The following is a 17,500-nucleotide window of genomic DNA, read 5'->3' on the forward strand; positions in this document are numbered from 1 at the left end:
CTGTCCGAGAAGACGCTGAACGACATGTGCGACAAGTGCTGGCAGATCATCTCGAAGTACGCCAACGAGATCATTCCCTGCGAGGGCTTCCTGAGGCTCGAGCGGGACTTGATCCGGAAGATGCTGATGCAGAAGGAGCTCAAGTTCGACGATCAGCTCAAGCTCTTCGAGGCCATTCGCGACTGGGGTCTTCGCTACGTCAGGGAGAAGAACCTCAAGATGTGTCAGCTCGGGGACGTGGTCGAGGACCTGATCAAGGTGGTCGACTTCGACAAGATCTCCGACAAGGACTTCGTCAACACCGTCTTGACCTCGGAGTGTCTTGGAAAGGCCGAGGTCATCGCCTTCTTCATGACCCATGGCCTGGAGATTCCCAGGAACCTCGACTTCAACAACAATAAGCAGGTCTCTGTCCTTTGCTCTCTATGTTTTTTGTATATATATTTTTTTATGTCCTGTATTCCGTGTCTGGTTTTGGAAATGAGGAAAGAAGTCCTTATTATTTTGTCTGTTTACAATCCTTTATTGCTTGTCTCGTAGAACAAAGTATATGTTCGTGAAGTATATAAGTGTTCATAGGTATATACATATATTTATACGTGTAAAGACAACTGGATAGTTACAAATTCTTAGTTTTTGTTTTTTTCCTGTCCAATGTTTGACTTCACAAAGCGAACAGGAATAGATTCATGTTTTGAAACGTTTATATATGTATGTAGGTTGCCATACTTTGCCATGACAAAAAAGACCTTATATTTTGCCTTGGTTTCAACATTTTGAAACTTTTTTTTATTTTATTGTTTAGGTGATTTTCAGGAAGAAATTATATTTAGCTATTGATATCTTTACATTTTTTGACATAGTAGTATCTTTACTCATCTAGTATATTAGTAAACATTTTTTTTTATATCTAACCCAAGCTCAAAATGACCTCTTGAGCACAGACTAAACTTATTTTTTTTCTTTTCTTTTCTTAACCCTGTCCATACCTTTCACTCGTTCCACATTCTGTTATCGTTCAAACCTTTTACCTAATATTTTCCACGCTATTTCGGTTTCTTTAACTATCTCTTTATCTTCAACGACTGATGCTTTGCTTTTCTAAAATTCTAAAATTCTAAAAAAAAATCAACTTAATCTTTTTCGCGCTTTTTATCTGTTTCTTTATTTGTCTAAATTTCTTTCAAAATCGTTTTCTTGCAAAATCTTTGATCTTTTTAACTTTTTTACTTCTGTTTTTGTAATTTTGTGTGTAATTGTTTTCCCTTTTTTTGTTTGTACTATCATGTATTTTAATGTTGTGTCGACTTTTTTATCGATGAATTATTTGATCTGATTCCATTTATCGGTTATAATTTTACCACATTGGTTATTTATATTGCTTTTCCCTTTTCATGGTATCCTCTGTGCATGTCATTATGCGTTGATGTTATCCCTATGTTTGTATTGAATTTATGTTATTGCTCCTTGTGTTCAATGTATTGTTCGGCATGTTCTGTCATGTTCTGCTTTTTATGTATGTTTCCCCTTCCACACGACGATTCTTCCCGTTTTCACCCGATCGCAATGGCTCCGTTTTCTTTGTATTGTCATTTTCCCCTCCCCGTCTGTCTTTCCTTTACGATTCTTCTTCTCTCTCTCTACGTTCCTTATTCCTTCCTTCCATTCTTCCTTCCTTTCTCCTTCCTTCCATTTTCCCCCTTCTTTCTCCATCCTTCCATTCCCCCCTCCTTTCTCTCCTCCCTTCCATCTTTCCCTCCGTCCTTCCTCCACTCGATTCCACCTCTTCATCTCTCCAAATTTCCTTCCTCTTTCCATCCTTTCCTTCCCCCCTTACCACCACTCCCTCTTCGGTCAGATCCTATCCCACTGTAGCTTCCGTTCTGGTTGTGGTTTTGTGCAACCTCTGACCCCGAGTTGAAGGAAAGGCGGGGGTCGCGGGGGGACAAGAAGACCAACCACCTCACGCCCGTGGCTGAGACCGTGAACAAAGTACGTACTGCGAGTGGTGTCGTTTACCTCTCTCTTCCTCCTCCTTCGAAGTGGTATGAGGTGGTATGAGGTGGTATGAGGAGCCTGTCTTGATTGCAGAAGGAAGGGCAGGAGGGGCGTCTGGAGCGCCAAGTGGTTTTATTATTGTTTTATGTTTTTACAATTTTGAAATTATTATTATCATTTGCCTTTTTTAATGTGATTTTTTTTGTATGTTAATGTATTGTACTTCAGTGTGTTTATTAAAATATTTATTTTAATTTGCTTTTAATCTTTTAAGTTGCTTGTCATTATCATTATTTTTATTATCATTATTATTATGATTATAATCATTATTTTTCGGTATGCAATTTAACTTCTTACCAACGAATGAGATTGAAAATATCTTATGATTATAATAACCCACAAACTTTCCTAAAAGATTTCCCTCCCCCCTTACCAAAACCCCATTAGCCCCCCTCCCCCTTTCCCCAAACCCCCTACACAGTCCCTCCTTATTTCTTACATCTACTTTTCCTCCACAGATCACTTCTCTCACACAAAACGGCTCTTTGCTCGAGTTCAACAAAGTCTGCAGGTTCCGGAAAGGATACAGGTGTCCACAGAAGGAGGTGAGGACAAGTTACCTAAATCCAAACACTATTATCTAAGCACGTTTCAAGTACAATCGACCTCACAACGAAAAGTCATATGATCAAAAAAAAAAAAAAAAAAGAAAAAAAAAATCAGATTCCAAAACAGGTTCAACTAACTTTCTCCCAATCCAAAGGAAACTCTGAGCCTAATTATCAGGTTCGACTAACTTTCTCACAGGTTAAATGCACTGTCTTCCCATCACAGGTTCAACGAACCTTTTTCTTACAACGTAAAAGCCAAACGATACAGAACAAACTCAACCTCAACCTCAAAGGGATAAACCAAAAACAAAAACCAACACCAGAACGAAAACCAAAATACCTCACAGTCTCCCTCGATTCCAGATCTACCAGTCTCATGAAGTGAGATTCCGTGTGGACAAGAACATCAAGCTTCTGGGCGTCAGTTTTGGCTTTCTGTTCAGCAGCACGGACATGGGCGTGACGGTCCATTGCCAAGGTCCCTGGGAGACGCGTCAATGGACAGACATAGAGAAGGTATGGAGTGTATGAGGAAAATAAGAAGGAGTTTTGTTGGCCGTATTTTTTTCCCAGAGGAAGAGGGAGAGACTGTATGTATGTTTTGATTGTTAGAAATTTTATGGAACGTTGAGGAGTGATGAGGAAGTCTGTTGGTTATTGTTCTTGTTAATAATGATTTATTTCAATGCCTCTAGTATGCCTCTTGCAGAACTTGGAAGTAACAATGGGGTAAGTAATATTATTGACATATATAATAATAACATCTAAAAAAAAGTCAGACGGAAGAGAAAAATAGACGGATATACAAGTTGATAACTGTAAGAAGAAAGATACTAAATAGAACATATTGCTTACACATTTTGTCTTGAACTTCTACACCCTTGCCAGACGTACTGTCGTGTGTCTGGGGAGAAACAAGAGACAGCAGACGTGCGCCTGATGTTTACCACTCCCATCAGAATCGAAGCAAATCAGAGTTATAAGGTTTGTAACGCTGCTTTTTAAGTCTAAATTACTGAAGCGTTTTAGCGTCATTAAAGATGACAAATAGTGATAGATGGATCAAGTAATTTTTGTAATTTTCATCAAAGGGATTTTCTGTCTCTTCTCCTTTCTCTTTGGTTATTCCTTGGTTACAGGTGGAAGCAGAGTAGTGAAATGTGTCACAAAGAAATTGAATAATCTATAAAATAATCAATTTGCCACATTCCATCCCCGTTCTGTCCTCAAAGTTTGTTTTTCCAAGGTATATCTAACATGTCCTTTGCAGGTATGGTAGAAAAACAATCTTTACTTTCTTTTAATGCACTTTATGATTCTTGCAGGTTATGGTGAAGATCGGACGGATGAGCTCTGGCAGCTCTGACGTGGAGCTCTGGGGTGGCACAGGCGGAATGTACTTCGTGGACACGGAAGATGCGGAGTTCTTCTTCATCAAGGCAGCCGTGGATCCCAACAAGAGAGTCGAGGAGAGCGAGGGAGACGTCAAGCCCGGTGTGATAACTGAGCTCCTGTACCAACTGGACACTGGCGAGGAGGAGGAACAGAAACCGGTCGAGAGGCGTCGCCGTTCGCAGGTCCAAGAGGAGGAACAGGAGGCCCAGCCGGTGGAGACAACGATCCGACGTCGACGACCAGAGACGCTGAAGGTGCCCGAGATATCCTACACCCGTAAACGCTCCCCTCCTTCTGGCGGTGTCAAGTCCCCTGATGCCCCCCCGGTTACCAGACGACGGGAGGGCGTTGTTAGTTATGACACGTCGCCATCTTACAGCACCAGGAAGACGTCTATGGAGGAATACAAGCCTGAGAGCTTCTCAACCAACAGGTGGAGAACCAGAAGTAGAGAGGAGGACTCAGACACCAAGAAGTCCTACGACACTTCAACCAAGATTGAAGAATATAAGCCTTCGAGCTTTTCTACTAACAGGTGGAGAACAAGATCCAAACCAGAAGACTCCGAGACCAAGAAAAGCGAAGACGCCGAAAGGAAGACTTCTGTGGAAGAATATATGCCTAGCAGTTTCTCGACCAATAGGTGGCGAGTGAGGTCCAAGCCAGACGAGTCAGACAGCAAGAAGACAGAAGAAAGGAAAACCTCAACAGAAGAATACAAACCGGAGAGCTTTTCTTCCAACAGATGGCGTACCCGACGAACCGAAGACGATGCTTCCAAGATGCTGGACAGCAGTAGCAACAAATCCACAACAGAGGAATACAAACCACAAAGCTACGTCGCCAACAGATGGAGAACGAGAGCTACGCAGCCAGAGGAACCAAAAGACACAGTTTTCGGAAATAAGGTATTCGCGGGAACTGCCAATACCGAGAGGACCTCCCACCCTTTCATGAGGCGTCGAGAATCAGAGACGAAGAGCTCGGAGATTCCCTTCTATCTCAGAAAATCCTCTACAGAAGACAGTCGCCCGCCTCCCAGCCAAAACAGGTGGGCGACGACAGCCAGCGACCGAACCTCGAGAGACACGACGACCAGAAGCTTGTACTCCCGTGATAAGGACGCCGGGAGTCTCTCCTCCTCCCTGCCCCGTCCAAGTGACTCTTCGAGTCTGAGGAGCCGCGACCTGTCATCAAGTCGTTACGGTTCCACCAGAGACTCCTCCTTGTCCCGCGCGAGGGATTCCTCTCTGTCTCGTACGAGAGAATCTTCCTTGTCGCGCATCAGGGATCCTACGACCTCTCGTTTCGGCAGTACTTACAGCAGCAGTTTCAGTAGGTACGATTCCCCTTCTACCCAAGCAGACAGGACAGATGTTAGCGGCAGCAGTAAAGGGAGCAGGTACAGCCAGAGTGCCGATACCAGCAAGAATAGCGCAATGAGTAGGTATGGTCTAGATTCTCCCGCTTCAGGAAGGGCCGAAGAGAAGAAATATGGTAGTAGGTATGGTGTCTCTTCTACCATTCGGCCATACACTGGTGCCAGTAGTGCCGGTAGACTATCCTCCTCCTTGGCCCATGGCTCTGACTCTGGTGCCACGAGCGGAGGCAGCAGGTATGGCACATCTTCGGCGGGCAGTTCTGACACGAAAACTGGGAGTAGGTATGGCTTGTCTTCCACTTCTGGCGACGGCGTCAGTAGTGGCTCTAGATATGGCACATCTTCATTACAAAGTAGCTCTGATCCTAGTAGTAAAGGCACTGGAAGTAGGTATGGCACTTCTAGTGGGAGTGACGCTAGTAAGAGTGGCATTAGCTCTAGATACGGCAGTTCCGCCAGCACGGGGAGCCGCGACGCCGGAAGAACTAGGCTTGGTTCGCCGTCGAGTTCTTACGGAAGTTCTGCCAGTGGAAAGTCCACGGCAGGCAGCAGGTATAGCTCGACCTATGGCTTGGGAACGACTCCTGCGCCATCTACCAGGCTCGCTGGCGGCAGCAGACTGCTTTCCTTCGACAGCAGCCCCAAGAAGAGCAGCAGCATCGATAGCAAAAGCTGCAGTAGATTCTGTAGTCACTAGTAGAGTGTAGATCGAAGGTCGTTCTGCATGACGCGACCTCGATGCTGACCTGTAGCGTCGCCATGGAAACACACATGCATGGGAGAAACAGAGGGACAGAGAGACATAAAAATCATAATAGGAAATCAGATTTTTTTTTATTTGACGCTAATACTTTTACTTCCCGCCATTTTTTTTCTGTATTTCTTTAGGTTATTTTATGCAGCTTGTCGCTCTTTCTTGAATTTAACGATGGTATAACATTTACATTGCGGATAGACTTTTACTATTTATAAGTTTCATTTTATAATTCATAGCATTTACTTATGACTGCAGTATATGTTTTTATTTTTTTCAATAGATAACAAGTATATTCATGATTATACACGCTCATAACGCACTTAATACCATAGACTTGAATGCGCTTATTCAAATCACACGATCGACACCGCTAAAGCATCTTTGCATTAATTTGCTTTGAAAGACTTTTGATAACTTTCTTTCTGATCGTTAGATTTTCGATAATGTTTTTACAATACTCACAAACATTTTACGAGTATCTTGATTAACTCATATAATACATAATCAACATTAACGGTGTTGTTAATGACAATCTGTCTTTTCCTTTCGTTTCATCTAAAGTTACTTAATTAAAACAAGCTAAAAGTTAACATATCTAACGAGCAAAGCTTGAATTTGTACGAATAAGGAAAAAAAAAATCAGTCAAATAACAAAGACAGGAAGCTTGAACATTTTTATTTACAAATCTAAAAAAAAAAAAAATATATGTTTTTATTTTCCTCCGTCATCACTCTTGTGCGCGATTCGATGTGCAATTTAAGTCTCTTGTTGAAATCCGTGCAAGATCGCAACATTGAAATAAAGTTAATGAATCGAAATGGTCATCAGACTCGATGGATTTTCCTTACCTGGGTATAATTAAACAAGAAAAATAAAACAAATAAACAAATCAAAAGGCAAAAAAGGCGCATTTTTTTAACAGAGAGAAAACAACAACTGAATAATGACAATATATGACCGTAGATTAATTCAGAGAAAGAAATATTAGAAAGGGCACGCACTATTGTAGAAATATTAGAAAAAAACAAGAACAGTATTAGGATAGATACAAGAAAATAGAAATACGAGAAACAGAGGAAACACTAGAAGGAAATAGAAGAGACATGAGAGAATGATATAATACAAAAGAAAGGAATAGAAATATGATATTAAACATAGAATCGATATGATATAAAAGAAATAAAGGGAAAATGGCGCTTATAGAATATAAGAAATTGATAATCCAAGACTTACAAATGAACAAAGACAACACATAGATAAGAAAAATAGAAGAAATAAGTTTTCTTTCACAAAGTCTGTCTTTTATGCATGATTTAGTGTCTGGTGCATGATAAGTTTTATTATAATTCAGGTGCTATTTTGACCACGCATAGTTCTCGCATGATATGAGGTTCCAGAAAGATATATGTATATAGTAAGAAAAAAAAAATAACGCAAATACACACATAGTTACACACACACACACACACACACACACACACACACACACACACACACAAAGATATATATAAATTGCACGTAATTTTCTTTAGTACATCTATGTGCATTTGTTACTATTGCCTCTAGTTTTCCTCATGACTGAATCAACATGTGTTTTGATGTGATTAGACATGCAGAAAAAAAAAATGCATAGACATGAAGAGACAGAAAGAAGACGTGGATTCTGCAGCTGTTACCCAAGAGGTAAGGTAATCGTACTGCTGAAGAGAAGAAGGAAAGAGTAGGCAAGAAAAAGTGTGTCTGTTTTGAACAAGACTGGAGTGATGTATTCAGAGATTCATATGACCTCATTTTGTACATACATGCATACGTAAATGTGTATATATGCAGACATAGACACACACACACACATACACACACACATACACGCACACACACACACACACACACATATATATATATATTTATATATATATATATTATATAGATAAATATATATATATATATATTATATATTTATATATATGGTATATATATATATATATATATATATATATATATACATAAATCTATATATATATATATATATATATATGCCTATATATATACATATATATATATATATATAAACACACACACACACTACACATGCTGTATTCTATGCTCCTTATCAATGCTTTGCTACTTATCATTCAGTTCTTATAATGTGATTTGTAAAGATATATAGATAACAGCATCAGCTTTCTTTAACGTGTGTTTCTCATGGTATTCATGATTAATACATTTATGATATTTTCGAGACATTCAAGAACATGTCCAGTTGCAAGGAAGGATGAGCGAGCGAGTGATCAACCTTTCAACTTTCCACTATTCAAATGATGATGATAATGATGATAATGATAGTAATAATAAGCTTGGTTATCTCTATTCATATATTCATTCTATCGAGTCTAAAACTCTGTTATTTATTGTATTTTGATTGAATAGAAAAAAGAGAGTTATTTCTGAACGGATCTCTCATTCGTTTCCTCCTTTTACGAAAATGACCTAAACATAAAAAAAATATTATCTCACTTCGTACAAGGCAGACTAACAAAAGCACTGCCGCCTTTTATTCTCATATAAATAATCTGTTTCATGACATAGCTTCCACGGTCTCTTCCGGTGCCCCTCTGTCCTTTACGTACAAATCTTTCTTTTCTTCTGGGTTTGTGTTAATCAGAAACGAACTGAGATTAGATGGCGTTCAGATGTCAGATAAATCGAACCGGGAGGAGTTAAGACACTAGAGATAGGGCCGGTATCTTCGTTGTTTCAACTAACGGGCTGCTTTATATATTCATTCTAAAATACATAAACACTGTACAACACACACATTTGATTGGAATTAGAAATTCTAGCGAGTTATTTCTGAACGGATTCTTCATTCGTAAGTTCTTTTACGAAAATAGTCCTATAAAAGATCCTAATAATAATAAAAATATCTCACTTCGTACAAGGCAGACTAACAAAAGCACTGCCGCCTTTTATTAATCAAATAATATCTTTTTCATGATCAAATCTTCCACTGACTCTTCCGTTTTCCCCTCTTTCTTTACGTACAAATCTTTCTTTTCTTTCTTTTTTTTTTTTAATCATAAACTAACATAGATTATTACGTTTCAGATCGTCTCTAATAACCCGGTTTTTAATATATTTTGATTGAATAGAAAAAATCATCGTATTTACAAAAACTAACTTTTTTTGTGTTTCTTTTTGTTTTGAAATAGAAAAAAAAAAAAAAAAAAAAAAAAAAAAAGAGAGTTATTTCTGGGAAACATAAAAAAAGCATTGCCGTTTCCTTCTTTTACGAAAATGACCTTTTAATAACATAAAAAAACATATCTATTCATTCGTTTTACAGGCAGCACAGGACCCACATCTTTCTTTTCTTTTCTCCTTTTTTAATTTAATAAAATATAATATCTTTTAAATGATCAAATCTTCCACTGACTCTTCCGTTTTCCCCTCTTTCTTTACGTACAAATCTTTATTTTCTTTCTTTCTTTTTTAAATCATAAACTAACATAGATTATTACGTTTCAGATTCAGATAAATCAACCGGGAGGAGTGTGTGCTGTGACGTAACGAACTCTCGCACTCACTCTTCCTCTTCATCGCCTTTGTTCTCGTTTTATCCGTGTATTCATTCTATCTACGCATTTATTTAAGGATGTGTCTATCTATTTATTGATTTGTGTTTTGTTTTTTTATTCATTTTTTTCATCTGTTCATTTATAGCATTTGTTCATTAAATCATCTATTTATTGCCGCTGTTTGATAGATATGACGATGTTTTTTTTTCTTCTTTCCTATGAGGGGATGAAGGAAAGTGCAAGAAGAGAAGGAGAAGAGAAGAAAAAAAGAAAAATGATAAAAAATAAAATCGTGGAAGAAAAAGAACTTCATCCTTTTCGATTTGGTGGAATTGTGTACTCGCTGACAGGGAGTCAGTTAGAGTTGAGGATTTGATTATATATATATATACAATATATATATATAAATATATATATATATATATATATATATATATATATATATATATATATATATATATATATATATATGTATGTATGTATGTATGTATGTATGCGTGTGTGTGTGTGTGTGTGTGTGTGTGTGTGTGTGTGTGTGTGTGTGTATGTGTGTATGTGTGTGTGTGTATGTGTGTATGTGTGTGTGTGTATGTGTGTGTGTATGTGTGTGTGTGTGTGTTTGCGTACGTACATATATACATAACTTTATTTATGAACTCTATTGACAATGGCACCACGGTTACTGGGAAAAAAACAACATAATGTAGTGAAAATTATTTCCGTGATATAAAACGACTTGTTTTTTTTTTTTTTTAAAGGTCAGAAAACATGATGAAAATGATATACATGTGTCCTTAAAAATAACATTCAATAATGATAATTTTTCTTGGTGTGTACTTTCACCAAATAATGAGTTTTAGTCACGTTAGAGAAGCATTTATAAGTCAAAACACTGGTTTTTCTTATTGTATCGTATGGCTGTTTTGTATCTGACTTTTCACTTGTTTCGTAGATGACTTCATATTGCATCGCTTTTATCTAGATTGTCGTTATGATATTCATCATCCAACAAAGAAAATATATCACTCATTATGGAAAAAATATATATATATTTCATCTTTCATTACATGTGATTTTGCAGCTTGTTGAATCAGTCATTTCATTTTAGCATTTGTTAAAAAAAATACATAATGTTCTTGGTAGTATCATTGTTTAAGGAGGATTAAACTTTTTTATTGTGTGTACAGAATATTTACTAATAAGCATACATAGTATGTACTTAACCGAATCATAAGGATATCGACTTTTAACATTTTACAGAACTCATGGAAGATTAGCGATATATCGTTATCATTATTTGTTTATCTTTATCTACCATTTACTTCATTAGTTTAATGATCATAGTGAATTTACAATTGCTAAGCTCTTGCAAGACGTAGCAATGTTGCATTCCTAGTGGATTTTTTTTGTAGAATATAAACTATACTTATTTTTTCGAGGCAAAGATACACTTGACATGTTGGTGGTGATGATAATTTGAATGCAACAGTGTTATAGGAACATGTTGCATTCAGTCACATATCGACCTTTTCAACTCGATATAAATAAGTTATTTTAGAAAAGCTCTCTTATCATAATAAATGAAATAATAACAATTACGTCTCATAAATGATAAATAATATCATGACAAGTTCATATTCATATTCTGCATGTTAGATGATAAACATTACAGAAACGAGGTAGGATTTTAACATTGTATTGTTAGCTAAATGAATATACTCTATAAAGATTAAAAAAATATATATATTATGACCATGTCTTAATGTTTTAATTCCCTGAAAAAGTATACAAACATACGGTTTTGGATGGTTCAAAATATATCTTTTTAGATTTTTACTTTCCTCTTTAGACATGTTATAAGGTTTTGTGTTAGCTGTAAAATGTCAATAAGAATTTTTTTTATGTATAGCGAATTATTGACCTCGAGTCTGGAGCAAGTCACCCTAGCGGTCAGGTCATTCATAGGTCACTTCCCACTCAATCTCCAGTCTTTGAGGGGAAGAGGGAGACTGAGAAAGACGGGGGGGTGGGGGGGGGCACTGTATGGTTCTTAAACAGGGTTTAAGGCTGGTGATAGAAAGCAAGGGTTGTCAGCGGAACCAAAACGGGTTCATATACATACAAATAGAATTCGCTATCCGTTCTAACTGTCTGATTGACATTAAAGAAACAGCATTATATTGATAACACATGACTTTCTGGATAACCCTGATATACACTCACATACAAATGCTGCTGCTGAGCATTATATTGATAATGATAATGATGGTAGTGATGGTAATGATGATGATGATAATAATAATTATGATAATAATAATAATAATAATAATAATAATGATAATAATAATAACAATAAAGATCATCATGATAATGATAATGATGAAAATGATGATCATGATGATAATGATGATAATGATGATGATGACAAAAATCATAACAAGGCTAATCAAAACAATTAGAATAACAGAAAAGATAACACAAAAATAGAAATAATCATGATAATAGTAATGATAATATGGTATTGATAATAACAAAATTAAGACTGGTATTAGTAAAAGCAAAGTATCTTTTCGGAGTTAATATAGCTATTAACGTTAATATTTGATGTTAGTTAGGATTATTTTTGGTCCTGTTACTACAGATTCAAAAGAAAAAGGGAGGATGGGGAGAAAGAGAGTAAAAAGGATAGAGAGAAAATGACGTTAATGAGAAACGAGAATTGAAAAAGAGAAAAAAGAAAAAGTATAAGAAAAAAATAAGGTATTTAGAGAAAGAAAAATAAAATTACTAAAAAGACGAAGAGAAAGAAAAAAAAAAGAAAGAAGAAGAACAAAGACAAAGAAACATTATTAGATTATTAAAATTATTAAAAGTTATTAGAAGAATAAGAGAAAGAAAAAAAAAAGAAAATAGAAAACATTATTAAAAGTTATTAGAAGAAAAAGGGAAAGAAAAAAAAGAAAGAAAAAGAGAAATAACAAACAAATAAACAAAACTAGAGAAAAAGATCCAAAAAAAAATCACGAATGAGAAAAAAAGAAAACGAAGAGAATACATAGAGAAATTATTAAAGAAAAAAACAAAGAAAACAAGGGAACTAAAAAAAAGTAAAAAAAAAAAAAAAAAAAAAAAAAATAGACAATTTATATAAAAATACAAATCAATCAATAAAGATCAACATATCCAATCAAAAAGCAACAACAAAAAACAACAATGAAGGAGAGAGATAAAAAAAACAAGCAAATACACATTAAAAAAATACTCAACAAAAGACGAACTTGCCTTGCGTGCTAAAAGGGATCACGCGAGTAAGTCCACAGAGACATACGATATAATTTTATTTATCCAGAAAATAGGCAGTAGGGGATCATGGGGAAGGGGAGAGGGGAAGGGGTAAGGGGAAGGGGGGATGGGGGGGAGAGCGAGGGGTATGGGGAAGGGGTGAGGGGAAAAAGAAGGATGGGGAGGGTGTGAGGGGAGAGAGAGAGGGATAAGGGGAAGGGGTGAGGGGAAAAAGAAGGATGGGGGAGGGGGGGAGGGGAGAGAGGGGGTAAGGGCGGGGGGAAGGGGTTGGTTTGTTTGATGTTTTGTTTGTTTTTTTGTAGATGTTTTTTGTTTTGTTTGTTCTTGTTATTGATGTGATGTTGTTGATTGTGTTTTGTTCTGTTGTTTCGTGTGATGATAGTTGTTTGTGTTGTGTCTGTGCGTGTGGTGAGATTTTATTAGTTTTTGTGTGGTGTGAGTGTGTGAGTGTTTTTGTTTTGTTGTTGTGTTGTGTTGAATTCGTTGTTTTGTTCTTTGTTGTTCCTGTTTTGTGAATGTTGATGTGTGTGTTGTCTTTGTTGAGGGGAGAGTTGTGATCGATGTGTGTTCGATTGTGTGTGTTCTTGTTGTGTTTGTTGTTTTGGGTGGTTTTGTGGGGGAGGTGTTTTTGTTGTGTGTTTTGATGTGTGGTTGTTTTGAGGGGAGAGTTTGATGTTGTTTTGGATTTGTTTGTGTTTTTTGTGGGTGATGTATTGGTGTATTTGCTTTAGCTTTGTTTGTGTTTGATGTGATTTGTTTGTGTGTGGTTGTTTTGTGTGTTTGATGATTTATTTTTTTGTTGATGTTGTTTGGATGAGGGGGGTTTTGTTGCTGTTGTTGAGGGAGAGAGAGGGATAAGGGGAAGGGGTGAGGGGAAAAAGAAGGATGGGGGAGGGTGTGAGGGGAGAGAGAGAGAGGTAAGGGGAAGGGGTGAGGGGAGACAGAGGATAAGAGAAAGGGTGGGGATGGGAGGGGAAAGGGAGAGGTGGGGGCGGGAGGGAGGGAGGAAGGGGGAAGAGAAAGAAAGGTGTGGGGGAAGGGTGGGATGGGAGGGGAAGGGGAGGATAGGTATGAAGGTAATAGGATGAAAAGGGAGGAGAGGAAGGTGGTGAGAAGGGTGTGGGGGGAAGATACCGAGGGTGTACGGGAAGGACAGGGAAGAGGGAGAAAGAAGAAGAGGGGGAGGGGGGGGGGAGAAAGAGGGAGAGGAGAACGTTACGGAGAGGAATAAGGGGGAGAGAGGAATAAATCGCGAGGAAGGAGGAAGGGGAGTGTAGGAGGAGTGAAAAGGGCAGGAAGATAGGATGAAAAGGAGAAGCAGGATGGAAGGGGAAAAAAAGGACTAAAGTAAAGTAAACAGTAAAAAAAGAAAAAAAAGTCAAAAACACTTTCTCGAAATAAATTAGATATAAAGTTGCCTCAAAAAGTACCTTCCGCCCATATCTACTGATGCTTTAGCTACCGTCCTTCTCCCCTCATACCCCCCCCCTCCCCTCCCCTCCACCTTCCCCCAATCCCCCACCACCCATAATACAATACGAATCCCCTTTCTATCTATCGACATTGTCTACCTGTCTGGATAGATAGTTCCATTCAGAAAGTTGCGCTACTATAGCGACTGTGCTGCTAATTCACAGAAAGTAACAAAGGGTATAGGCGATAGTATTACACATAAATCTCTCTCTCTGTCTCTCTTTCTTTCTCTCTTTCTTTCTCTCTCTCTCTCTCTCTCTCTCTCTCTCTCTCTCTCTCTCTCTCTCCTCCCTCTTTCTGAGAGCGAGGCGGGGCGAACACGAGGGTCGGGCGAGAGGTAGGGCGGCGAGGCCAGAGCGAGCGAGCGCAAGCGAGAGAGAGAGAGAGCGCCGCGCCAAGGGAGCTCCACTGGACTCCCCTCAAGCCTCCCTCCCAGACTATCCCCCCCTCTCTCTTTCTCTTTAGATTCCTCCCTCATCCACCTCTCTTTCTCTTTCATTCCCTTTTCCCCCTTCTTTGTCACTCGATTTACCTCTCTGTTTCCACATCTCTCTCTTTCTTTCTCTCTCTCTCTCTCTCTCTCTCTCTCTCTCCCCTACATCTCCCCCCCCTCTCTCTCTCTCTCTCTCTCTCTTCTCTCCCTCTCTCTCTCTCTGCCTTTTCCTTTTCTCACCAGTCGCCCCCTCTCTCTCTCTCTCCCTCTCCCTCTCTCTCTCTCTTTCTCTCTCTCTCTCTTTCTCTCCCTTTCCCTCCCTCCCTCCCCCCTCTCTCTTTCTCTTTACCTTCCTCCCTCACCCACTTCTCTTTCTCCTTCCCTCCCTTTTCTCCCTTCTTTGTCACTCGATTTAGCTCCCTGTTTCCACATCTCTCTCTCTCTCTCTCTCTCTCTCTCTCTCTCTCTCTCTCTCTCTCTCTCTCTTAAATCTCCCCCCGCTCTCTCTCTTCCCTCTCCCCTCTCTCTCTCCATTTCCCTCCTCCCCTCACTCTTTCTCTTTCCCTTCCTCCCTCATCCACTTCTCTTTCTCCTTCCCTCCCTTTTCTCCTTTCTTTGTCACTCGATTTACCTCCCTGTTTCCACATCTCTCTCTCTCTCTCTCTCTCTCTCTCTCTCTCTCTCCCTCTCTTTCTTCCTTTCTCTCCCTCCCTCTCCCCTACCTCCCCCCTCTCTCTCTCTCTCTCTTTCCCTCTCTCTCTCTCCTTCCCTTCCTCCGTCTCCCCTACCCCCCCCCTCTCTCTCTCTCTTCCTCACCTTCCCCACTTTAATTACTCATGAGATTATGTTCTCATTCATAGAGTTATGAATATTGAACGAGAAGAGAAATACAGTAAATGGGAGTAAAAGAAAAAAGAAAGAAAAAAATTATCACGAACGCAAACACACGTAAGAAAGAACTCGGTAGTAGGTGGGGCGGAGGGTGAGGGAGGGGGGGAGGAGGAAAAGGAGGAGGAGGAGGAGGAGGAGGAGGAGGAGGAGGAGGAGGAGGAGGAGGAGGAGGAGGAGGAGAAGGAGGAGGAGGAGGAGAAGGAGAAGGAGGAGGATGAGGACGAGGAGGAGGAGAAGGAGGAAGAGGAGAAGGATAAGGACGAGGAGGAGAAGGAGGAGGGGGGAGAGGAGGAGGGTGAGGGGGGAGGAGGAGGAGAAGGAGGAGGAGGAGGAAGAGGAGGGGGAGGAGAAAGAGGAGGGGGAGGAGGAGGAGGAGGAGGAGGACGAAGAGGAAGAAGAGGAAGAGGAGGAGGAGGAGGAGGAGGAGGGGGGAAGAGGAGGCGAAGGAGGAGGAGGAGGAAGAGGAGGGGGAGGAGGAGGAGGAAGAGAAAGAGGAGGAGGAGGAAGAGGAGGAGGAGGAGGGGGAGGGGGGAGAGGAGGAGGAGGAGGAGGGGGAGGGGGGAGAGGAGGAGGAGGAGGAGGAGGAGGAGGAGGAGGAGGAGAAGGAGGAGGATGAGGACGAGGAGGAGGAGAAGGAGGAAGAGGACAAGGAGAAGGAGGAGGGGGGAGAGGAGGAGGGTGAGGGGGGAGGAGGAGGAGGAGGAGGACGAGGAGGAGGAAGAGGAGGAGGAGGAGGAGGAGGAGGAGGAGGGGTGAGGAGGAATAGGAGGAGAAGGATTAAGAGGAAGTGGAGGAAAAGGAGAAAGAGAAGGAGGAGGAGGAGTAGGGGGAGGAAGAAGAGGAGGAGGGAGGGTGAGGAGGAAGGAGGAGGAGAAGGAGGAGGGGGAGGAGGAGGAGGGGGGAGAGGAGGAGGAGGAGGAGAAGGAGGAGGAGAAGGAGGAGGACGAGGAGGAGAAGGAGGAAAAGGAAGAAGAAGAGGAGAAGGAGGAGGAAGAGAAGAAGAAGAAAAAGGAAGAGATTATAAAAGGTGTTTTTGTAAAGTATGGAACCTAGAGAACCTCCATTCTCCCCCCCCTCCCCCTCCCCCTCCCCCTCTCCTCGCAGGTATGTCTACAGTGCCATAAAAGGGAGGCAGGGTGTGTTAGGTGGGGGGAAGGGGGGAGGGGGAGGGGGAGGGATATAGAACAATGTCTTGGATACAATGATCTGTAGCCATATATATACACACTTCGTTGTCCCTGTACTGTATTGTATATGGTGACGTATGGATTTGTGGATACTAGACCACACACACACACACATACACACACACACACACGCACACACACAAACACACACGCACACACACACAAACGCACACACACACACACACACACACACGCACACATACACATACACACACACACACAAACACACACACACACACACACACACAAACACACACACACAAACACACACACACACAAACACTCACCAACACACCACACACACCAACACTTCTGACCAAACACACACACCACACAAACACACACCAACACACACACACACTGAACGGACCACCAACACACTCCACACCATACACACACACTTTAGACCAATCACACACGCACACACACACACAGTAAACAAAAAAAAAAAAAAAAAAAAAAAAAGTAAGACCAGTCAATACAATACCAAAAGCA

General features: G+C 40.1%; 2 protein-coding genes across 2 annotated transcripts in view; both read left to right on the top strand.

Moving 5' to 3' along the window:
* The window catches only part of LOC122266888 (uncharacterized), a gene marked incomplete in the record, with an annotated part of 56,355 nt that extends 49,383 nt beyond the window's left edge, over positions 1-6,972 (top strand). Inside the window, 6 exon segments of the mRNA XM_086532752.1 lie at positions 1-405; positions 1,876-1,992; positions 2,517-2,603; positions 2,973-3,125; positions 3,498-3,593; positions 3,935-6,972. The exon segment at positions 1-405 is cut by the window's left edge and continues 184 nt beyond it. Coding sequence (XP_086388878.1) covers positions 1-405; positions 1,876-1,992; positions 2,517-2,603; positions 2,973-3,125; positions 3,498-3,593; positions 3,935-6,082 — 3,006 coding nt within the window.
* A 1,850-nt stretch (positions 6,973-8,822) lies between these two features.
* On the top strand, positions 8,823-14,252 carry LOC147467167 (uncharacterized). The gene is made up of 5 exons (XM_086532447.1): positions 8,823-8,835; positions 9,669-9,764; positions 11,580-11,593; positions 14,030-14,050; positions 14,178-14,252. Exons 1-5 carry the CDS (start codon positions 8,823-8,825, stop codon positions 14,250-14,252), a joined length of 219 nt encoding a protein of 72 aa, XP_086388573.1.
* Positions 14,253-17,500: the final 3,248 nt, after the last annotated feature.

The sequence above is a fragment of the Penaeus japonicus genome, unplaced genomic scaffold (assembly GCF_977035675.1).
Source record: "Penaeus japonicus unplaced genomic scaffold, GWHDUDI00000001_assembly GWHDUDI00000037, whole genome shotgun sequence".
Classification (NCBI taxonomy): Eukaryota; Metazoa; Arthropoda; class Malacostraca; order Decapoda; family Penaeidae; genus Penaeus; species Penaeus japonicus.